The sequence below is a fragment of the Cryptosporidium andersoni genome, assembly GCF_001865355.1.
Source record: "Cryptosporidium andersoni isolate 30847 chromosome Unknown contig_40, whole genome shotgun sequence".
Lineage (NCBI taxonomy): Eukaryota > Apicomplexa > Conoidasida > Eucoccidiorida > Cryptosporidiidae > Cryptosporidium > Cryptosporidium andersoni.
Genome location: NW_027122903.1, coordinates 81,402 through 104,340, shown reverse-complemented (window position 1 = coordinate 104,340; position 22,939 = coordinate 81,402). Strand labels below are relative to the sequence as shown.

Here is a 22,939-nt window from a genome sequence, read left to right as displayed (position 1 = left end):
TTCCCATTATGGACAAGCGGAACTAGAGGCATTTTGATATTTAGGAGAGAGACGTGAAAGTTCTACGTTTAAATCTTTAATTGTATGAAATGGATTAATATAAAGAAATTTGACATACTGGGGGAGATATATAGTGGAATATATAGTACAATTTTTCAAGTTAAGGACAGTACTAAAGATAAATTATATGCTTTGAAGGTTCCAAATCAAGAAATAAATTTTAGACAAGATGGTAAAGTTTACTTGGAGAATGAAATCAAGATACTTTCAAGTATTAGAAATAAATATATAATAGAACTAGAGGGAGTTATTAGAGATAAGGGTACAAACATGGTTTATATGGTGTTGGAATATGTTCCTTTTACATTAGAAGTATTGATCAATAAATCGGATCAGCTAAGTATTGAAGGAAAAATCAAAATAATATATCAAATATTAAAAGGGGTTGAATATCTTCATAATAAAGATATTGTCCACTGTGACCTAAAACCTATGAATATTCTGATTGATAAATACAATAATATCAAAATATGTGACTTTGGGATGGCAAGGAAACTTGACTTGTTAGATAGCTGTGGAGATTTTAGGGTAAGATATATCTATAATGTTTGATCATCCAATGATATATTTAGAAACTTGAAACATAGAGGAAATGACTTAGCATTAATCTTAAGTCATTTTAAAATGCTTGAAAAAAGGCGAATCTGAGGATGAAAACTTTTAAATGAGAATCTTAATATGTAAGTACTTTTAATATAATTGTGAACTTCATTTATAAAATAAGTTAAATTTGAGAATTTTAATTAAAGCTCAGTTACAATTCTAGACAGAAGTTAACAATTAAACTATTGAATTAATATTGCATATTTTAAGGTTCTTGTTTTTAAGTCTAACTTTATCTTGTTTGTCTTCTTTTAATTAATAAGTACATCCTATATTTTATTTAGGCTACAACACTATGGTATAGAAGTCCTGAGATATTACTAGGGGATTTCAATTATACAAAATCGTCTGATATATGGTCTATTGGTTGTATATTTGGAGAGTTATTATTAGGTAAGCCACTTTTTCAGGGTAATTCGGAAATTGATCAACTATTAAAGATATTTCAAGTTACTGGAACACCAAATAATTCTTTATTTGAAAATTTCAATTCGTTACCATGTATAAGGACTGGCGTCATATTCCCACAATATAAAATGAATTGGAATCTTGAATTTCAAGATAAACTACCCTCTGGACTGAAAAATAAAGTTTTAGATTTACTAATAAAACTTCTTAACCCATGTCCAAATAGAAGGACTAATACAAAACAAGCTCTTAGACATAATTTATTTTGTTTTGAAGATGAATATTAACAGGTAAACTTTCAATATTAAATATATATATAAAGTATTCTTAATATCAGTATATTATTTGAGGAAAATTTCAATATTATCTATAATATGTAAGAAGATAATAATGAATACTTTCCACTTTTAGTCCATTTAGGTCCCTAAAATTTAATATAAATCTTAAGTCACAATAATATTTCACTGATTTAATACATACTTAACTTTATCGTGGAGCCTATTAAGTTCCATTGAACTATAGCACTTTGAGTTGTCTAATTCATCTTCATCACTATTTATGTCTCTTTTGTTCTTGAATCTATAATCGGCTATAAATAATGACTTTCTTCCATAATCATCTTCATTTGTTTGATCTTTAATATCATCATCACCTTTGAAAACACCATTAGCTTCCAATACTTTACATATTGAATTAGAGGTTATTCTTGAACTTTCATCTTTTAATTTACTGCTTCCTACTATTTGGGTAATTTTTGTACCATTTCTATAAATTATTATTGTTGGGAGAGATTTGTCAGGATAATTTGGAATAATATTAGTAGATATACCTTTCACAAATTTAATTGAACTATACTTTGGTGCAATAACTTCACTTAATATTTTATTTACTATTAAGCAATCCTCTACATATTCGGTATACAAGTGAAGTACTACATATATCCCATATTTTGATGCTTCTGACACTTCTTTCACAAAGTCATATTTCGTAATAAAGTATAATTCCCCAAATCTGTTATTTTCCATTGCTTTTTTTTTAAGTGAAGCTAGACGTCTTTCTCTAATTAGTTGTAATTCTCTATCAATTTCTTCATCATCATAACTTGTAGATTCACTAATTTGCTCTATATTCACTACATCAAAAGTAGAAAGCTTACTCAATTCATTAATATTATGTTCATATATTTCTTCATTTTTAATTTCACAACTACGTGGTTGCCATATTCCACGCTTTACAAGTTGATCTTCCCATTGAGTTGTAATATCAGTAGGATTTGTCGTTGACATTACTCCCTAAGTTAATTAGAATATTTACTATATATATATATGTTTGTTAAATACCGCAAATTAAATATAACAAGTCTTAAAGTTAGTTTTAGTGCTACTCTTTAAAGATTGTGAGTATAGGCGCCGCAAAATATGCACACGAGAACTAAATGCAGAATGTAATAATTATTGGATATTGAGGAACTTGAAACCACATTTTCACGAGATAACACTAAACTTTGTGACTTATTGTACGAGAAAAATCGATGTCTTGATTTCTTCTTTTAAACCTTTCTTCCCATGAAGAATATATAACACGGCTCTCAGGTAGGAAGTATTCTATTCCAAGTTGTCTCATTGTGTGCAAGATAAAAAGATAAAATGGAGTTCTTATCTCTAATAATTTATCCCATTCATAAGCTGGGTTTAAATTGCAAAATGAGATACGTGTTTCAATATAATGTCCAGGTTGCACAGAGCAGATATATACCCAAATAGAATTTTTTGTAAATTGAAGAGGCCTATCATCTGCATACTGTTTTATAATAGTAATAAATGCATCAAATACAAAAGGACTTGTTGAATCTGATATGTAGAAGGTAATAAAGTCACTACTTTGTACTGAACGACTTTCATTTGCAATATTTTGATCTGTTAACCAAGAATGAGGATACATGACAGGTGTAGATTGTTTATTGGAGAATGTGGTGCAGAATGTACCAATCTTACGTACTGTCATAACCTGACTTCCATTAATCCTGACACGATCTCCTTGATTATAGGGATTCTCAAAAACCACAAAAATAACGGAACTAATAAAGTTGCTATAAAGACGGTTCATGGCCACAGATAAAGAGGATATGATAGCAGCTCCAGAAATAACAAGAGTGTTTACATTAACCCCCAATATTATAAGTATAAAAATAAATGAGAAGAAGAATAATACAATTGAGACCATTCGCTGGAATACTCTCGCAATTCCCTCCTGAGATTCAAGAGTATTAATCATCTTTTTTCTAGTTTCATACATAGATACTACTAGTCTTACCCAGTCATCTTCATTGTAACTTTTCCTTCCAGATGGATCTATACGTTTTAGGATATTATCTATTGAATCCCCATAGAGAACTTTCAGAACATCATAGTTCAGTTCTAAAGGTTCTTTTTCATTATCATGAAATATATCAATATTTTGTGTTTTTATGTTACTAGGATATCTATGTAGATTGGTAGGAAAATTTTCGTTTATTCTATTGGGAAATTTTTGAGTTGTTCCTATAACATCTAAACTTTTGCTCGCTACTATTGGTGGCTTGATTTTACTTTTAGCAAAGAAATCCATAGTACCATCAGGAGCTAATTCAGTTGGAAATATTATTGGTATTTTATATTTATCAAATGGTTCTTGAATATCTCTGCGGTCAGCCATAGGTGGTTCTGGAACTGGATATGACGTGTTGAACCTTTGCAAGTCCTGGGGAAAATTTGTAGTATCGACTTTTTCTAATGGTATATCTACAAGGTTACTTTTCTCTGGAATAATTTGAGAGTTGTCACTAAAAGATAATTGAGAAATATTATCATATGATTCAGTAAATGATGGTACTTCGATGAATTTTGACAAATCTCTATGCTCTGTTTCCTCACCACACATTTTAGGTTCTATAATTTTTTCCATCTTTTTAGCCTTCCATTTACCCATAAAAATAAGAATTTCATTTGAATTTCCTGCTATGTCGTTAAAAAGTTTCTTTGCATATAATCTTGCATCCTTTTTATTTTTCAATTCCACATATTGATTTTCTACAAAAAATAAGGTATAATATTGTCTTACAAATTGTACAGCTAACCAATTTTGATATTTTTTTTTTTTAATTTGTTCAATACCTGCCTCAGTAAGAAAATAAGGGAGTGTTATAGAGTCTCCTCTATTTAATGGCTTTGATTTCAAATGAGAAGATTTTCGTGAATATCCACTCAGAAACATGGGATCAGAACTATTTGGTTGTATTCTCAAACCACCTACAATATGAGGTTGTAATTTTGACCAAGTACAATTAATTTGTCTTAAAAATCTATATTTCATTAAAAATCCAATGAGTAACTTTGATATTGAGCTTATAAAGTCTAACATAAAGAAAAACATTATAAATGATAGTATGAGTCTTCTGATGGCAAACACTAGAACTATTAATCGACCTCTAATTAAAAATGAACCAGCCAAAGCTGTTATTTCATGATCTCCTAAAAACATGTAAACTTTATATGTATTTGAATGAGAATCATATGGTAGTTGGATATACCATAAAAGTGCAATTTCTCCTGCCCAAATAGAATATAACAGTTCTGGGTCTGCAGTTCCTGATAAAGCAGCAAAAATTCTTCCTTCAGGACATAGCCATGGTAATATTCTTTTAAACATAATCAGCCTAAGAATCATAAAACATAAGTAACTTGCAAAGTCAATGAAAAATATGCATATCCCAATTTTCATTGAATTAGGGGCTGATTTATTCGATATTAAGGACATAAAACCTGCTACTATGGAGTCTAAGAACAAAAATGAAAGCCATATTACTGGAGCCTTATCTGGGAAAATAATATGTGCAATAAACCAAAACCATGATTCAGTATCCTCATCATCATCATCATCATCTTTCTTCTCTTCCAGAACTTTGCTGGGGCGTTTAAAAAATGAGTCACTACCACTTTTTTGAAAAATATATCGGCTATATTTGTCACCTTCCATATCTGGACCTGGTGGGAATATTAATGAATCTTGTTGCTTTATATGGAAATGATTTGCATTGTGTTCGTCTGTTTTATAATTAAAAAAGGCTGCAATTTTTCCTGGATTTATCAATGGATGATGTTGTAAGGTTTTTGATCCAGAATTCCGATATGTACCATGATCTCTAGTCTGTGGCTTCCGCAAGGAAAATCTATGAACTTTTGATTCTTCTTCAGGATGACGTTCATGTATTTTCAATATGGAAAATCTATTCTTCCACTTTTCTCCTCCTATATCTGAATTATCAGAATCTTGATGCTTGATTATGGTCATCTACTTTAAAACCTTTCTAATCTTTACACTTAGAATCTATACTCCCAATACCGCAAGCGCTTTTATTTTCTAAAACTTTTTTAGATATAATTTCATCTTGGGTATTAAATACTACAATTAATAATACATTAACACTTTATAAATCTGATCACTTTTTATATATAAAAAATAGTCCTCATATTTACCTAGAAAACTAACTTTAATTACAAAAGGTGGGGTACTATAGAATGTATATTCAAGAATTCTACAAGATTTCCTGCAGTAGTGACTTGTAACATAATTACAAGTCTTTTTTAACTATTTAATGACTATAGGAATTATTTCAAGTTTAAGCTTCAGTGTAAAATTATGTTGCACACATACTACACACGTACTAGTGTTTTATTTAGGTGCAAAAACTTGCAGTGAAGTATATATATAATGAACCTGAAACTTATATTCCTTGTTATTGCAAGTTTACGAATTAGGAATTTGCATGGATCACCTACACAAATTGATCCTTTCACTAGGCGAAGTAATTTAGAACAATGTATAGATTTTGAATGTTTAAATATCAAAAAGTCTAAGTACTTCACAACCTGTGGCTTAGGGCTTATATGCAAGAACTGTCCTTTAAATTCCTTCAAATCTCATCAGAATTTATGTAACACTTGGAAGGAGCCACATTACGAGTTTCTGGTGCTAAATAGTGGATCTTTAAGCACTAAAACCAAAGTTGGAAATCAGTTTTTTCATAAGATTAGTACACAATGGATTAAAAAAGATCCAGTTGATATTTCTAACTGTAAGCTGGAGAATTTTAAATATGATAAAACATACCAAATTTTTTCTACTGGACAGATATCAAATTTGTATACTACTATAACGTTCCAAATCATAATAGTATCAAATAGTCGTAAGAAGAGTAAACCAGATGAAATTGAATTTCAAATTGAGCTGCAGGAGAGTATGGAGGAAATAAATAACAGAGGGGTTGGTTTTAAAAATCAGAGACAAAAGTCTTTCTGTCCAGTTACTCACTTGAGTGAACCATATATTTACAAGGTATCTGGTAATCTTGGAGAAGTCAGTATCATAACAAGATCTTTTTCACTACCAATAGATAGATCTTTAATTTATAACCCAGATGAATTTTCTATTAATGTTAGATGTAGAAGTAGCAAAATTTGTGATTTAGGAGTTCTGAAATTTTGTCTCAGGCTTTTTTGTAGTAGAATGCCAGAGTCCCAATATGGTCAATTACAAATAATCCAAAACTTATTAAAGATACCTCCTCCAAATATACCAAATTATGAAGAGAATAAGGATATTTCTGAAGAAATGATTAAAGAAGATGAAGATAACATAAAAGAAGAAACAGAAACTCAAAGAACACAATTTACTCACAAAAAGCGAGCAAATACAGCAAAATCTTTTTATAGAGTTCCCGCGATTTACTCTAGTCAGATCCAACACATTGATGAGTACAACAAGTGGGTACCCGCGAGTAACAGTTTAAACTCAAAACAAAATATAATAATATATATATTAATTGGAATCCTACTTACAATCACTATAATTTGTGCAATACTCTTATTTTTTAGGTTTAGGTAGTTGTCTAATTTTCAATACTTTAAATTCATCACTTAATATCTTTATTTTTAAGTCTTTGAACCGGTAACAGCAAACCTATGTGGATTCATGCATGCATGCAATCGTGTACCGGTATGATATCTACCCCCATATTAGCATTTGCAAAGGTGTAACTCAATGCTATTTGGATAAGAGAGAAAATGTTGGATAAGAAAAAGTTGTTGCTGTGTTTTTGTTTACTGCTAACTATCCATATTACTTTGGGTCAATCTGAAATACAGGCACCCATATCAGAATTGCTTCAAGAATTAGCGCAGTATCGTCAGCAATTTAGAAGAACTATTGATGGTAGACTATGTGCAGCTGTTTTTGTTCAAGACTTTCAGACTTATACTGATTGTACAATAGCAAGATCTCCCGATGGTACATCAGGGAGAGAGTGGTGTTATGTTGAACCTCAAGTAGCAGCTCAGGGTGTAAACAACTGGAATTACTGCTTACCAATAGTAAATTATGACTTAGTTCGTGCAAAAGCTAGTGAAGCTTTTGAAATTAAGGTCAAGGAATCTGGAAATATTGCAAAGCAGTTAGATAATCAAGCTGCTAGACTAATGGATATTTTGGAGAGATACAATAATACCTGTGGTTCACAGCAAACTATCGTAAGTAGCCGTTTAGACCATATTGAAACTTTAATTCAAAAAGGTCAACATTGTCTAAATAAAATTGAGGAGTCTATCACTAAGATAGATGTAATAAAGACAAATATTGATGAATTAGAGAAAGATATTGCTAGGGATAGAGATTTGGCACTGAGTCGTCCAGAAAATTGCGAGTTACTCCCAGGCTATGAAGATATTCCTTTTCCTGATGGATTGAGAGGTGTTTATTATGATAATCCAACATTTGAGGGAACCCCAAGAAATTATAGAACTGACAGAAATATCAATATGATGTATATTTCTAAAGATCCTATTGATGGAGTTTCAAATCAACAGTTCTCAGTGCGATGGGATGGTTTCTTGCTAGCACCTGAGTCAGGACGATATTATTTCAGTATAGAAGCAGATTGCGGTGCAAGAGTATTTTTAGGTGGTAGGGCAATAATAGTTGATAGGATGCCACAGCCATCTTCTGGAGATGCTACTGCTGAAAGACCTGTTCCAATTTTGTTAGAAGCTAAGTATGATGGACCACACAAAGTTACATCAGTTGCACAAGAGTTAATTGGTGGTCAGAAATATCGCATTAGAGTTGAAATGTTCCATAGTAGTCATTTGAGATTCTCAAATCCAGATATGGCATCTATCAAATTGATGTGGCGTACATCTACAATTCAAGAACAAATTATACCAGGTGCATATTTCTATACAGGTAATCCTCATCAACCACTCAAGTTATCTGGTGTAAATCCAGTATTTTATGAGATTTCAACTTTGAGGAATGGTGAACTTGCACACAAAGATGCTGACAACTATTATATTGCGGATGTACCAAGCAATTTTGAAGGTTTAAAGATGTTGAAAACATTGCCAAATCCAAATTTACATGAAATGAATATGCATGTAAATCAGCCCTGCACATTATTTATTGCAGCTGACGTTACTGAAAAGCTACCTGTTTCATCTGAATCATTACAATTTATTCATACTGATTCCGTTTTATCTATATACAAGACTGATAGTAAGGATAATAGTAAAGCTAGTGAGACACAGACAATGAAGGTAGCAAAAGTATACATTCCAAGGGCTGGTGAAGTAAAATTAAAAGTGAATGATTCAAAACCATTTATTTTATTTTTCCAGCAAAAGATGGAGCAAATAGAAGAAGAATTACAGTGTTCAGAAGAAGTAATTTTAAGTACAAAGGATTTTATTGAATCAGTGAAATCATCTTCAGCAGAGAGCTTAGAGTATACTGGTGAATATGGTGTTGGAGGTAAAAATACTGATACTCCATATGGTACATGGAAGACTTCTAAGGGAAACACAATTGGTGAAAGTTTACTAATCAAATTTAAGCAGCCTGTGAAAATTACAAGCTTCCAGTATATTCCACTTGATAATCCATCTTTCTGGCCATCATCGTTGACAATGCACATTAAGCAACAAATAGATGAAATACATGAGACAACTGTGCAAGAGAAATTCCATTTAGCACATTCAACAAATCCAAAACTACATAGATACACATTTCAGTATCCAATGATTAGTAAAGAACTTAAAATTGAGATCTCTCAAATGTTTGTTGATGGAAGTCAGACAGGTGGCTCATTCATAATTTACGGGGAAAGTTGTCAAGTGCAATCTAAAGAGAAAGAATAGAACATAGTGGCTTAGTATTATTCATAATCATAAAGTCAGTGACAAAAACATAAATATATAGATTATTAAATACAAAGGCCAATAAGTGGATAATATTAGAGAAAGCTTTTTAATCATGTATATTCGGATATTTAAATCTAGTTATAAAATGTGTTTGCTATATCAAAACCCATGGAGAATCTGAAAAAGGTAAGCAATTATCTTTTTTTATATTGAGATTCAAAGTTGTCTATGATTCACTAACCACATAAATATAAAGAGTCTCTGCCATAACAATTTTTAACTATAAAGTGTGAACAATATAGAGTAATAAATTGACAATATTTAAGTACAACATACCTATATTTTTATAACATCTCTTTTCAAATAAAATCTTTCCATTTTCATAAGCAACTTTAACTTCATTTTTTATATTATTTAACATAATGGCTGACCACTGGGGCAAATCGATTATAGCATATACTGCCCAAACTGCAGAACTGAAACAAGATCATTTTAATATAAAGTAGATAATGTAAATATTTGATAGGTAGAAAATGTTTTGGTTTATCCACATACCCAATATTCGTTATCATGATTATTTATATATTTGTTAATATTATAGTATCATACTTTGAGGGCTAAATCAATCTTGGGGCGGCTGATTGTGTAAAGTATCTGCGCATCTGGCATGCACTGACGGAGGTACATCAAAAGAGATGCATTCACTTGACTATTAAAAATCTTATATTAAATATATTTGTTTTGCAACAAACGAAAAATAATTATATATTATCAAGCAATATCTCATTTGAATTATTGCCAGAAGAGAGTTAGGAAATAATAGAGTATTACAGGTAAAAAGGAAATAATAGATTCATTTTAGGGGGGCAAAGTAAATATTTCTTTTAATAAAAATATTTGACAGTTACTAATAAAATTTTAAACTCATCTACAACTATCTATTATACAAAAACACTTAGTAATCTTGCTTATTTCCTAATGTTTGTTGGTAATTGCTTTGATTCATGAAAGCTGTCCAAACTCAAATACGTGTAATATTCACAATTATCAAATCATTCGTTGGGACGGGAATTATCTTTTTACCAAGTACTTATAAATTTTCTGGGATAATTTATGGAAATTTATTATCTGCATTGGTATGTATACTTGCAATAGTTACACTAAATTACTTAGTAGAATGTTGTGAAAATGATGAAAGTTTAAGTATAATCGCAAAACGTGCCTGGGGAAATTTTGGAATGGTTTTGGTAGATATTTCTATATTTTTTTCTCAGCTGGGATTTGCAACTGTCTACATTATATTTATTACTCATAGTATCCAGGAAACAGTTCATGTGGTCTCAAATTGTCAGATTGAGTTATCTATTTTAGTTTTAATTGGTATACAGATGGTCATATACCTTCCATTTGCATTTTTTAGGCATATTGAGAATCTGGGATTTCCAAGTACATTTGCAAATTTATCTGTATTCTCAGTACTAATTATAATTATTTACTTTGGAGTAGTTAATATATATAAGAATCCCATAGGAAGGCCTTCATTTTTCTATGAAGGAAGTATTTATGGTGCAGGTTTGGTTTTAGGTACTAGCGCATTTACATATGAGGGAGTTGCATTAGTATTACCAATAAGGAATTCAGTTCCTCATCATCTACGTTCAACTTTCCGTATTGTACTATCCTGTACTTTGTTATTCATAGGACTTTTTTCCATTAGCTTCTCTAGTTTTATTTATTATTCTTTTGGTGATGAAGTTTCTTCTCCAGTTACTGGTAATATAATCAATATATATGTAAGACTAGTATGTTTATCAGTATATTCTATTGCCATAACTTTTTCAGTTCCACTCCAACTATTCCCAGCAATTGATATTGCAGAATCATATATACTATTTAGATATAAAAATAGAGAAATAAGAGGTGATAGAAATACTGAGGATATCTCTGAAGTAATAAATTGCAGACAGTTTATTCATAGCAGTGAGGATCAATTAGAAATAAATAGTGAAGAATCCGATAATAATAAGGGAATCCAACTTGTTTCTATCTCCCATAAAATAGATCATATTGTATACTCTCCAATTAATAGTCCAATAGTCTCTTTATCAGCTAAAGGAAATGAATGTAACTGTGAGGATATAAATGGAAATGAGGCTGAGATTAGTGCTCAAAAGAAACTAGTAGATCCTCAAATTAAAAAGAGATTTCAAAATATCAAATACGGTTTCATTAGAGCTTTGATTGCATATATTATGATTCTTTGCTGTGGTTTAATGGCATATAGCTTTGAAGAAGAACTTGCAAATTTTGTGGCAATTACTGGTGGTTTGCTATGTGTACCTCTAGCCTTTGTTTATCCTCCCCTATTCTACTATAAACTTAACAGAAAGTCTAATAGTAATATTGCAAATGTGACTATCATCTTCTTAGTATGTATTGGGTGTATAATATCCATTGTGTCAGTTACAATGGCAATCCTTACATGGGAAACTAACCCAAGAACTCTTGTTTGCGTATATTAATGAGAATAATACTACTAAGATGAATTGAGATTCAACGTTTGATTATTACTAGATATTACGGATTATTAAAGTATCTATTGTATTCGTAATAGTTAAGTAGTTTTAGTATTTCTAGCGCTATAATAGGCCATAATAGCGGGTATAAGGTAACTTCTCGTGGAGTAGTGGTGTGCATTTAAAAATGCAAATGATATAAAATGTGCAAGTTTCAGAAGTCTAATAGTGAGAATAAGGGATTATCAGAAATATTTGTAGAATTTTTGCAGGGGTTAACAAATGACAAATATTTAGGTGAAGAGAAAATTTGCAGACACGCAAAGCATGTTTTGAGAGCGTATATGAAATTAAATATTGCTAACAAATTTACCAAATCTCCAAAATATGATTTAAAGACATGTCAAACATTTGAATCACCAGATATATGCTCTATATCACCTACTAGAGCTACAGTTTCACCAGTTTCAAGTGACTCACTGGATAGTTGTAACACCTATTTAGCCTCATTAAGGCCTAGGAACTATTTATCTAGTGATTTAGAGAGAGAGATCACATGTAAATTTGCTAGATTAAATAAGTCATTAAATGAAGGCTATGATTCAATGGAATCTCCAGATCAATTTATTGATTTTGATTACCAAAAGGATTATATACCTTCAGATCAAAATACAGCTGAAACAAGGTCTTGTCATTCTTTATATCGTATAGTAACTAATTCAACATCTATTTTCCCACACAATAGTGATGAAGGGATGAAAAAGCTTAATAATGCGTTACGTGAAGATAAACTTAGACGTATATCAACACATTCATCAAGAACTTGGCCATCAGCTGTAACTTCACATTTACAAGGCTTAGATATATTCTTAAAAATAGCCACTTATATACCCCCAGCAAAGAGATCAAATGGATCGTTAAGACTCTCTATTGGGAGTTGTTATAGGCCTCACCCATCTAAAATTCACTATGGTGGTGAAGATGCTCATTTTTATGATGATAACATAATGTGTATAGCAGATGGGGTTGGAGAATGGGCTAATTTTGGTATTAACCCACGGGCGTTTGCAGATGAACTAGTTGCAGGTGTCAATATTGCTGCAACTTCAATGTTTAATGTTATAAAGGATAAAAATATCAATAATTCTATTAAAAGTAGTGTAAAATCAAAAGATGCAATTCTTGTTAACAGAAATTTGAATGTAGAAGATACAGATGAATCTACATTGAAATCAGATAAATCTGAATATATTTACAATGAGAAATCAAAAACTCATCTAGGTTTGGCTGAAAAGTCTACTCAGTTAAAATTTGCAGATTATTCATTACAGGAAAATAACATCAAGGAAAAAATAGAAATAGACGACTTATCTATAAATTTAGATCCAAATAAGAAATATTCAGTCAAAAATGAGTTTAATGTTACTACATATAATAATGAAGTATCTACAAGAGTTGAACTGATAGAACCCCTGAATAACTCTTTAATCTATGCTCAATATTTCCTTGAGGAGGGATATAGAAATACAAAATCATTTGGTTCTTCAACAATTCTGGTAGCATATTTTGATACTTTGATGAGTAATCTTGGAATATCTTATTTGGGTGACTCAGGTATTATAATATTAAGGAGAATACCTGATACTTTTAGAATGGGTATAGTATATCGAAGTATAGTACAGCAACATTCTTTTAACTGTCCATATCAATTATCTAAACTACCACAGAAGGAAGATTTCCCTTTATTGCAAAAAAGAGGTTTATTACAATTTATAAAATTGGTGCAAAATCGGAGTGATGTTCCTCAAGATCTACCTGCTCACACAATAAAAAAGTCACTAAATTTGATGGAAGGAGATCTCGTTATTATTGGCACTGATGGCCTATTCGATAATCTCTTTGATTATGAAATATGTAGTATATTAAATGGCGCAGTTTCTCCATATGAGGCATCAAGCTTATTTTTAGATGCATCACTAGCTACATCTTCACAAAACATAGCAATAGCTTTAACAAATGCAGCGTTTATAAAGTCATTAGATCCAAAAGCTAAAACTCCATTCAATAAACAGTGGGCTAGTGACAATAGTAAATCTCTCCCATTCTGCAATATCGGAGGTAAATTAGATGATATAACTGTAGTTGCAGCATGGGTTGTTGCTTCAAATATTGGAGTATCTAAAATGAAATCCTTTTAAGTTCCTTATTCTTCACTCTAAAAACGGTTAGGATCATCTTTAAAACAGTTTATGTTTTTTCTTTGTTTCTCCAAATAAGACTTATGTATCATAATTCTAAAATAATATTTAATATTTTATAGTATTATCGATAAAACAATTATTTCTAAATATTTTGTAGTATTTTCTGTTACTTACTTATCATATGGTTGTAATATTTCATATCCCCATGATCTTATTATTGCAGATACTACAGTGTATAACATGATATCTGCCACGCTATATTCTTCCATAATCCACTTTTTCCCATTATCAAGTCTTACTTGAATATTGTGTAACATTGGATGTAAATTTTCCAATAAGAATTGACCTCGCTTCTTATTTTTCTGTATATTATTAAAGTTATCTGAATTTGAATCGAATTCCCATAATATATTAAGTACAAGTTGTAAATATTCGAGCCAATTTTCAATTTGTAGTTCATCTTCGTAATTGTTACCCATAAGGTTACATTTCCTTCCTAAATATCTTAGGATAGTTAAAGATCCTGTTAATTCCATTTCACTATTTGGATCTGATAAATATGGTAATATTGGGAAGTTATCTGATTCTAAAAGTACATTCTGGAATTCTGGTTGTAGAAAATCTTTACCCTGAATATTGTGTTCTATAAATACATTTTATATTTATCCCTTGATAATGTAATATATTTGATTATTCTATAACTATACCTTCATATGGAATACATTTATCATTCAGGAGAAGTCGGATTACATCACAAGATCCTCTAATTAAGATGTATTGAGTTAAATCCTACCCCTATTCACTCTCTAAAAAAACTCAACTTACCTACATGCGAAGTATATCAATTTTAATGGGCTTTTTACCGAATAAGGATAATTCGAGTCGTTCATTTTATTAAAATCCTCGTGAATTCTAAAAATAATAAATTTTTTATCTGGGAAAATCCCCACACAAATCACTCTTGCATGATCTTTTGTTTAAAGTTTTAGGTACACAAAGTATTTATTTGACTACTTATAAATCCTTAATTTATTTGCCATGGAAGATAGGGGTCATATACTTCAAATATATATAAACTTTTTTTAATGGGGAAATATTTACTATCAGAGTAATAATACAACTAATAAAAGTATTTAAATACCAAACAATAACTTAACTTTTGAATAGAATCATATTTATTAATGTACCAGTTTACTATAAATAAAAATGGACAATAACTGAAAGGCTAATTTATTTATTTTATAATGTTAATATATACAGTCTCTTTTAGACATACCACTACATGTTAAGGTCCTTTCTGATTGATTGGTAGTCTTTAACGCGGCAAGTGATAGGGATTATAGTTTCAAAAAACACTAAATAGGTATATGAACTCTAGAAAAACGGAAACTGTTATAGTAAGAAGAGTAGTCAGAAATATTTTCTCAAATTAATAAAATGAATGAAATAGATGAATCTGGAGGGAGGTTTGAAGATGAGGAGGATGATTTTGTAGATGAAGAGTATTTAGAAGAAGATGAAATAGAAGCTAGTGATGAGAATGTAGAGATTATGACAGATGATATAATACATAATAAATATGAAGGAAAACCCTGTGAAGGTCCAAGAATTACAACACCTTATATGACAAAATTTGAGAAAGCAAGAATAATAGGAACGAGAGCTTTACAGATTAGTATGAACGCTCCTGTAGCAATTCCCTTAGATGGTGAAACAGATCCATTAATTATAGCTGAAAAAGAATTATATGCAAAGAAAATACCCTTCATAATTAGGAGATATCTTCCAAATAGTAATTACGAAGATTGGAAGATTGATGAATTAATACTAGACTAATCTAGCTTATTTTCTTTAATGTTGCAATTTCTAATTAGAGTTGACCACTTTTGTATACATAAATTTATAAAGACGAAGTCCTGAGGATTTTCATCTAGTACATATATCTATAGAAGGTGAATTTGTAATTTCATATGTTAATGAAGATACTATGACAATAACTACAGTATCTAGATATGGTACTGGTGATATTTTACATTAAGGATTAGAGAAATTTAGCTCTAGGCTAGTATTCTAGAGAAATCAAAATAAAAGAAATCACTCTAAATCTACTTTAATTCTTATTCTTTTGCATCCTTAAAGCTCTGTCCTCTACATTAGAGAGTCTAATACCTTTATCCTTTGGTAAAGTCACTAGGGACTTATCACCTTCCCCGAGAACAAAGATGTTCTTTATCAATGTTGCAAACGTATGACCTTTCTTATCACGGACAGATACAATACATTGAGCACCTTGCTTGCGTTCAAGGTGAGTAATTACACCTACACGCCCCTGAGAACGACCTCCTGTAACAGTGCATAAATTACCAACTTCACATTTGATAAATTCCATAACCTATAGATAAAGGAAATAGTAATTAAGTGTTCAATAGATACAATATAATTTGTATACTTAGTCTCAGGATAGTCTGTGAATGGCTACCAAAGTATTCTCATCAAACAAAGTAGTCCGAGAGATCCCCATTTTGGTTTGTTTCATCACCGAATCTGTATACAAGTTTCAATAACTTACCTTCCCTGTTTCCAGATCAATTTTTACAGTATCATTTGCTCTTATTTCTGGGTGAATATACCTTAAAGTACGAGCATCATTAGTTGTCGCTGTTGGCACACCTTTTGGACCCAAGGCAACTTTCGTCACTTTACATAACTTGTATTGGGCCTCTTTGGAGCTAACTTGGACAGGTACAAATCTACCTTTTGTATCATACATAATCCTCATGTTCTTATTAATCCTATCAATAGTAATAACATCCATAAGGCCAAGTGGGAAGCAAGTATCTGTGCGTACTTTACCATCTACCTTGATCAGACGCTGCATGACAATGTACTTAACTTCTTGATATGTCAAGGCAAACTTGAGCCTATTACGTAACAATATAGCTAATGGAATACATTCACGTAGTTTATGGGGACCACTTGACGGACGAGGTGCATAAATGCCAGTTAGTTTATCTAACATCCAGTTGGATGGAGCTGCTACACGCTTTAAGTGCTTTTTCGGACCACGTGCCTGTATATTTAAATCATAATCAGTATATATCAAGTAATATTATGTATAGAAGATAAACTTACCATTTCAATTCAAGTACAGAATCACTTAAATAGTTTCAACTTTTCAGTGTTGATATTAATCAGGACTAGGCCTACAATTATTTTCGGCAAACACCTGTCTCGATTAGAGCCTACAATAGATTGTGTCTCTTACGACTATTAAAGTTGTTTGTAAAATTAGACTATACTGGCTATATAGTGTCTGTATTGGTTTAATAATAGACAAAACTGTAATATAAATTATATGCGCCTATTTTATTTCCTAGTAGGTATTAGAGCGCTACTTAATGTCCTAATATTATAAAGCCTTAGCACATTTGTTTATTTCTCCACCTATTTGAGATTTTACAAGAGACTTAAACTGTCAAATGTAAATTTCTCTAATATTATTATATTATTGTTTTTCTATTGTCGATTTCTCTAGCTCCTGATAACAGATCTTATGCAATACTAGATGGCTGGTGAAGATAGTTTACTCGCAGGACGAATATTAGGTATACTTTATTAAATAAAATCCTTAACTTCTTATTTAATACTACTATAGTCAATAATATATGAACTAAGATAGTGGAAGTGTAATGATGGAACTAAATATACCAGAATTAATGATTAGACGTCGTATTGTACTAGAAGGATACTTGGATTTTTCGAAAAGTACCACATCATGGGATATACATAAAAATATGCTTAGAAAAAGTTCTGAAATGTTTGTATATTGCACAGAAAAAAAAGCATTAATATGCCCAGCACCTAGGAGACGTGGAGTAAAGGAGGATGGATGTATAATTGCATATAATAGTGGTTACATTATAGGTATTGGTGAGAATGAAGAGACCTGTATTGAGTATATTGCATGGCTACGCAAAAAATTCAGACAACATGATCCTTCTGTAGCACTTCAGATTACTCCAATTAATGTCATATTTCGTATTGATATATCTTACAAAATAGGTTCCATTAATCTAGACAAGCTCTTCAACATACTAAAAGCTATACCTCATAACTTTGAAATATCCTATGATCCTGAAGTATCTGCAGTATTAATGTTGTATTACAATCGCCGAGGTCAGGATAAATGCTTTTGTTTCCCACAAAATGAACAAGTTTGTAGTGAAATTACAGAATGTTGTTACACAATATCAAGTAATATTATTATAATCAGTAGAGTAAAGTCGTATAAACACGCAAACATTGCAGCTCAGATATTAATTACATACCTAAACCAAAATGAGATAGTCAGAAGAAATTAGTGAGTTAGTGAGTGAATTAAATACTTTACCTTTTGAATGAGCTGTAATATAGCAATATATACAATTTATGGATATTTGGAGACCCCTATAAACTATTCAAATACTTCCCTAAATTTCTGAAATATCATGTCGTTACATTGTTCCTTGATAGATAAAGTCTCTATAAGTTCTTCTTTTTTAAAAGTAATTGGAGTTAAAATTTCTTTATTATCTAACTGTAGATAATTAAGAGCATGTTGTAATATAGTCATTGCGTTCTGAATATCCCCATCTAATATAAAAAAAGAACTGAGATCAATAAATGGATCAGCAGTATATATAATTCCATCACTAGTAAATATTGGATCTTGAAATTCTCTATTGTATATATATCCTCCTTTATAAATAATACAATCTATGTAATTATCTTGTACTTTATTGCTATTATTAAAAAAATATCTTAAGAGTCTTTCAAATTGCATAGTAACTTCCTCTGCACTTTCTGTTTTAGACATAATTTTACAAATGTTAATAATGTAAGAGCCTTTTGGGCAGCATCCACTACTAGAGCCACATTGCATTATATTAACTACTTCTACATGATTATCTGTCGGATTTTTAGTTTGATTTATCTTAATAGAGGCAAAGAGTATATCCTCCTGAAAGGTTTCTTCTTGGATTATCAATGGTTTGCAAGTTATCACGAACATTCTAAATATTCGCCTTATATTTTCCTGCTTGGGACCATCGTATATTTGAGATAGTAGTCTTGGAGATCCAATCAACAGTTTAGATTTTATGGTTATAGCTTCTTCCATCTCATAATTGCGAATGTCGACCTCCCATCCATCATTATATTTTTTAATATTCTCAATGTGTGTATGTAGTCTATAAACAGCCCCATTCACAGCTGCAAACCTAGAAAATGCCTGAGGAATATCACATACTCCATAACATGGGAACAAAAACGGTGTACCTGAACAACCATGTTGGTTTAGTGATCTAATAAGTTTCCCAATTGGATTTACAACATCCATTTGCCAATTAATATTTGTTTCAGTATCAAAGTTTAGAGCAATGCAAAATCTAACCATATCTAAGGTTTTGTTTGTTAATTTCCACTTTTTTTGAAATAATGGCCATGAATTAACAACTAAGTCTAAATCTAATTCATTTATATTCTCAATGGAGTTTGCTAATACAGCTGGGGATCTAAATGGGTCATTCCTAATATCTAAATCTTTCTTTTGTTTCCCTGCACTAGAATCCAATAAGTGAGACATTCCCTTAAATAGTTTCATAAGTGAACGTTTCTCATATAATGTAAGATCTGTAGAAGCAAATATAGTTTTTTTAGAAAAAGGAATGTTAATAAACTTATTTGGGATTGGGGATATATATTTGGTGTGTAAAGATCCTTCCTCAGAAACTTCATCTCTTGAGAGTTTTTTAGTAGTGAACATATCCTTGAAATCGTCATCAATATTATAGAAGGATAAATAATTAACCCCTTGGAATTCTAAATAATGCGTAATCTTGCATGAGAGTAAAATATCAACTAGAGGACTCCTACTAAATATCATTTTTGGGAGTAGATCTATACAAAATTTGTTTAAAAGATCATTTGAGTTCGAGTGACTTGAATTCACCCATCCAAATTTATTCGAAAAGGGACTAGTATCAAACATATGATCATCTAGGTCACGATTAGATGTGAGCCATTTATTTAGGTTATCCAATTTGATGGTATTCCAGTAGGTACCATAAGAGGAGGCAGGATCAATATGGAGCACAGAAAAACCTCTACAGGATAATCCAGCAGCTACTATACACTCCAAAATACCTGTTCCAACTATTAAAACATCCCATTTATCTCTATTCATGAATAATTAAAAAAATTCACTTAAGAAAAGAACAAGTGTATCACGAGCGCGTCTCTTATAGAAGGCAATATGAAAATTCAGTTCTGAAACATCTACAAATTATGCAAAAGAAATATTAATGAAGGATTAAGAATCTATCAAAAAAGATATTAAATTGAGATGTATATCTAACTATACATTAGTTGAGTTATTGTCTTCAAAAAAATCAGCACTATTTTCAATTAAGTAGTTAGCTGCAAGCTCTTCATTTTTCTCACAAATTAGAAAGGCTTCTAATGCTGCATTTCTAGGAAATCCAAGTCCTTGAAGCCTCTCTACAGATTCAGCTTCTTGTTGAGTTAAATACACAGAGGTTGCTCCGCTAATTTCACCAATATCATCTGAATCTGTACGTTCCATAAGTCTAATGAACTCTTCTTGATTCTCCGTGATAAGTTGAAGAATTTCCGGATTTGTTTGACCAACTCTCGCCAATAATTCCGGTAATATCCTTGGGTCCTGTTGAACCACCATTCTAAGCTGTTGAAATATAGGATTTGTTCGTAAAGAATCCAAGGCTCCTGTAACTGTATCTCCAGATGCATTTGTTGGAATTTGATTTATATCTGACATCTCTGGATTTATTGGGGTCGTCGCAGCCTGAGATAAAGAAACCTCAGGTTGTTCTTGTCCTTGTCCTTGTCCTTGTATAATAATATCTGGTAAAGGTATACCTGAAGTCAAATATTCAACAGCTCTATCTGGATTGTTAAAGGCTGCTCTCATGGCAGCTATCACTTGATTCCTTTCAAAACCCATGTTCACAATGTTATTGATTGTTGTTTCTAACTCCGTACCTGTAATGAGAGCAGATGCATTTGATTCATAAGCATTCTGATCACAATTATTAGGAATTACTCCAGTGTTGGTGGTTATAGGAGTTGTTTGTGCAGAGATAGAGTTCCCTATGTTCTTAGTTTGTGATATTTCACTTGACTTTTGTTGTATTGCTCCCTTAGATACTAATACAACTAGCCTTTCACCTTCTTTAATACCGACATCTTGTACTGTCTGGGAATCCCCTAAAATCCTCCCAGCAAAGATTAGTTTCTGTCTTGATGCAGTCATTTGAGAGTTCTTAGCTTCTATAAGCTGCTTCATTTGAAGAACAGTAAAGTTACCCTCAACCTCTATCTCATGTTCTGTATTCTGAACAGTTCTTACTTTAATTTTCATTATTTAAAGGTGTTCTCAAGTGCTTTAAAAAGTGGAGATCTAAGAGATTCCAACAGTGTTGGTAAATAAGGCGGGAACACGATGTAAAACTTATACAGGACTCAAAAGAGGTAAATATGAAGGAATAAAAAGCTTGTTTAATAAGAGAATCTACTCTTTAAGCGTCAATTAAATTTGTATGTACAGAAGTTCACATGCTACTGGATATTAAATCTCTTAAATAAAGTAATCCCTATCGTAGAGATCCCTTGGGCATTGATAACTACACGAGGATGTCTCAGGAAGTAAAGGTATAATTTCATATAATAGGAATACTCTGTATAGTAATGATAAGGTAAATATGCCGAATATTGACTTTAAATATGCCCAAATATATATACTTGTACTAAAGAGTAGTTAAGCTTGTATTTCGGTCCTTATTTTGGTACTGTATGTTCTTCTGCAATAGATGGATTAGATTCAGACTCTGATTCGCTTTTCTCATATTCTTCAGTTTCAGCAAAATCTGAATCTGAAGGAATTGTTTCTTGCTCTATTGTTTGAATCTTCTTGTGAGTATTACATAGTGACAAGAAGCCTGGACAACTACAGAGGCTGTTAAAGAACGAAGTTATCTTTGATAATAAGAAATTATGAGACTCTTCCGAAGTTGGAGCTGTTGGCTTCACTATATTTCTTGATGATATAGAGCTTAAGCATGTGTAACTTCTATGTGTACCTAAATTAGATAGACCAGTTTCTGAGCGGAATGTATGGCCATCTGTAGTTAGGCCACGACTAGATACTAAACTTAATGAGCTCAATTTTACACTTCTCTCTGCTTGTTGTTTAAAGAAACATTTTTCATTGACTCTCTGTTTTATTATAGCTTTCCCAATTAATTCATCTGCAGAATTGAGCTTCTTTTGACCTGGAGCTACAGGTATTGGAGTAGTAAAAGCTATGATTGAGTGTGTTAGCTTTGGAGGTCCTCCACTAGAGCATGAAATACCACAGGATGAAGAGGGTTGTTCTTGAGTTGTAGCAACACAGAGTCCTCTTGCTAATGTATGTTCTTCAAGTTGTAAATGGTGCTTTTGCCCATGTATATCCCCAAAATCTGATTCTACATTATTTGCTGGAGAAACACTCATTTCAACTATATCCATGTCGAAAAAAAAGTGAAATTCAAGATATAATGATTAAGTTACTATACTTGAATTATCAATTCTCAAATCAAATTCCAAAATTTAGGCCCATGCACACATAGTAAAACGACATGACACATCTTTGTTTGCATTAAATTGTGTCTCCCTATTTGCCATTGTAGAAAGAAAAATATATGTTAAAATAATAGGAGTAAGTGACAAATAAATTAAGATAAGATCTTTATAGTGGGTTTCAAAATAATATATAGCGAAAAACACATGTCTTAGACAACTTTCACTAAAGCCTGCCCGGGTCTAAATAATGATACTTAAGACAAGCGCCAGTACTCTTATTTTT

General features: G+C 31.3%; 15 protein-coding genes across 15 annotated transcripts; 7 read left to right on the top strand and 8 right to left on the bottom strand.

Annotated features, from left to right (window-relative positions):
- Nucleotides 1–84: 84 nt before the first annotated feature.
- On the top strand, nt 85–1,358 carry cand_012910 (cyclin-dependent kinase A-1; the record flags this gene model as incomplete). Its single annotated transcript, XM_067211528.1, has 2 exons — nt 85–588; nt 948–1,358. 2 exons carry the CDS (start codon nt 85–87, stop codon nt 1,356–1,358), a joined length of 915 nt encoding a protein of 304 aa, XP_067066936.1.
- Nucleotides 1,359–1,532: 174 nt separating this feature from the next.
- cand_012900 (uncharacterized protein) lies at nt 1,533–2,357 on the bottom strand (the record flags this gene model as incomplete). The annotated part of the gene is made up of 1 exon (XM_067211527.1): nt 1,533–2,357. One exon carries the CDS (start codon nt 2,355–2,357, stop codon nt 1,533–1,535), a length of 825 nt encoding a protein of 274 aa, XP_067066935.1.
- A 211-nt stretch (nt 2,358–2,568) lies between these two features.
- On the bottom strand, nt 2,569–5,400 carry cand_012890 (mechanosensitive ion channel family protein; the record flags this gene model as incomplete). Its single annotated transcript, XM_067211526.1, has 1 exon — nt 2,569–5,400. The coding sequence occupies one exon, from the start codon at nt 5,398–5,400 to the stop codon at nt 2,569–2,571; it is 2,832 nt and encodes a 943-aa protein (XP_067066934.1).
- A 420-nt stretch (nt 5,401–5,820) lies between these two features.
- On the top strand, nt 5,821–6,993 carry cand_012880 (uncharacterized protein; the record flags this gene model as incomplete). Its single annotated transcript, XM_067211525.1, has 1 exon — nt 5,821–6,993. The coding sequence occupies one exon, from the start codon at nt 5,821–5,823 to the stop codon at nt 6,991–6,993; it is 1,173 nt and encodes a 390-aa protein (XP_067066933.1).
- A 179-nt stretch (nt 6,994–7,172) lies between these two features.
- cand_012870 (PA14 domain-containing protein) lies at nt 7,173–9,296 on the top strand (the record flags this gene model as incomplete). The annotated part of the gene is made up of 1 exon (XM_067211524.1): nt 7,173–9,296. The coding sequence occupies one exon, from the start codon at nt 7,173–7,175 to the stop codon at nt 9,294–9,296; it is 2,124 nt and encodes a 707-aa protein (XP_067066932.1).
- Nucleotides 9,297–9,453: 157 nt separating this feature from the next.
- Nucleotides 9,454–9,871, bottom strand: cand_012860 (uncharacterized protein; the record flags this gene model as incomplete). The annotated part of the gene is made up of 4 exons (XM_067211523.1): nt 9,454–9,476; nt 9,541–9,579; nt 9,636–9,775; nt 9,855–9,871. 4 exons carry the CDS (start codon nt 9,869–9,871, stop codon nt 9,454–9,456), a joined length of 219 nt encoding a protein of 72 aa, XP_067066931.1.
- A 432-nt stretch (nt 9,872–10,303) lies between these two features.
- On the top strand, nt 10,304–11,821 carry cand_012850 (transmembrane amino acid transporter protein; the record flags this gene model as incomplete). The annotated part of the gene is made up of 1 exon (XM_067211522.1): nt 10,304–11,821. The coding sequence occupies one exon, from the start codon at nt 10,304–10,306 to the stop codon at nt 11,819–11,821; it is 1,518 nt and encodes a 505-aa protein (XP_067066930.1).
- A 197-nt stretch (nt 11,822–12,018) lies between these two features.
- Nucleotides 12,019–14,013, top strand: cand_012840 (uncharacterized protein; the record flags this gene model as incomplete). The annotated part of the gene is made up of 1 exon (XM_067211521.1): nt 12,019–14,013. The coding sequence occupies one exon, from the start codon at nt 12,019–12,021 to the stop codon at nt 14,011–14,013; it is 1,995 nt and encodes a 664-aa protein (XP_067066929.1).
- Nucleotides 14,014–14,186: 173 nt separating this feature from the next.
- On the bottom strand, nt 14,187–14,906 carry cand_012830 (uncharacterized protein; the record flags this gene model as incomplete). The annotated part of the gene is made up of 3 exons (XM_067211520.1): nt 14,187–14,659; nt 14,724–14,779; nt 14,842–14,906. The coding sequence occupies 3 exons, from the start codon at nt 14,904–14,906 to the stop codon at nt 14,187–14,189; spliced, it is 594 nt and encodes a 197-aa protein (XP_067066928.1).
- Nucleotides 14,907–15,453: 547 nt separating this feature from the next.
- cand_012820 (DNA-directed RNA polymerases and III subunit RPABC2) lies at nt 15,454–15,852 on the top strand (the record flags this gene model as incomplete). Its single annotated transcript, XM_067211519.1, has 1 exon — nt 15,454–15,852. One exon carries the CDS (start codon nt 15,454–15,456, stop codon nt 15,850–15,852), a length of 399 nt encoding a protein of 132 aa, XP_067066927.1.
- Nucleotides 15,853–16,126: 274 nt separating this feature from the next.
- On the bottom strand, nt 16,127–17,035 carry cand_012810 (40s ribosomal protein S4; the record flags this gene model as incomplete). Its single annotated transcript, XM_067211518.1, has 2 exons — nt 16,127–16,408; nt 16,586–17,035. 2 exons carry the CDS (start codon nt 17,033–17,035, stop codon nt 16,127–16,129), a joined length of 732 nt encoding a protein of 243 aa, XP_067066926.1.
- A 670-nt stretch (nt 17,036–17,705) lies between these two features.
- On the top strand, nt 17,706–18,377 carry cand_012800 (uncharacterized protein; the record flags this gene model as incomplete). Its single annotated transcript, XM_067211517.1, has 1 exon — nt 17,706–18,377. The coding sequence occupies one exon, from the start codon at nt 17,706–17,708 to the stop codon at nt 18,375–18,377; it is 672 nt and encodes a 223-aa protein (XP_067066925.1).
- Nucleotides 18,378–18,469: 92 nt separating this feature from the next.
- On the bottom strand, nt 18,470–20,239 carry cand_012790 (GDP dissociation inhibitor family protein; the record flags this gene model as incomplete). Its single annotated transcript, XM_067211516.1, has 1 exon — nt 18,470–20,239. The coding sequence occupies one exon, from the start codon at nt 20,237–20,239 to the stop codon at nt 18,470–18,472; it is 1,770 nt and encodes a 589-aa protein (XP_067066924.1).
- A 171-nt stretch (nt 20,240–20,410) lies between these two features.
- On the bottom strand, nt 20,411–21,454 carry cand_012780 (UV excision repair protein RAD23; the record flags this gene model as incomplete). The annotated part of the gene is made up of 1 exon (XM_067211515.1): nt 20,411–21,454. The coding sequence occupies one exon, from the start codon at nt 21,452–21,454 to the stop codon at nt 20,411–20,413; it is 1,044 nt and encodes a 347-aa protein (XP_067066923.1).
- Nucleotides 21,455–21,870: 416 nt separating this feature from the next.
- cand_012770 (uncharacterized protein) lies at nt 21,871–22,602 on the bottom strand (the record flags this gene model as incomplete). The annotated part of the gene is made up of 1 exon (XM_067211514.1): nt 21,871–22,602. The coding sequence occupies one exon, from the start codon at nt 22,600–22,602 to the stop codon at nt 21,871–21,873; it is 732 nt and encodes a 243-aa protein (XP_067066922.1).
- Between the last annotated feature and the right edge of the window lie 337 nt (nt 22,603–22,939).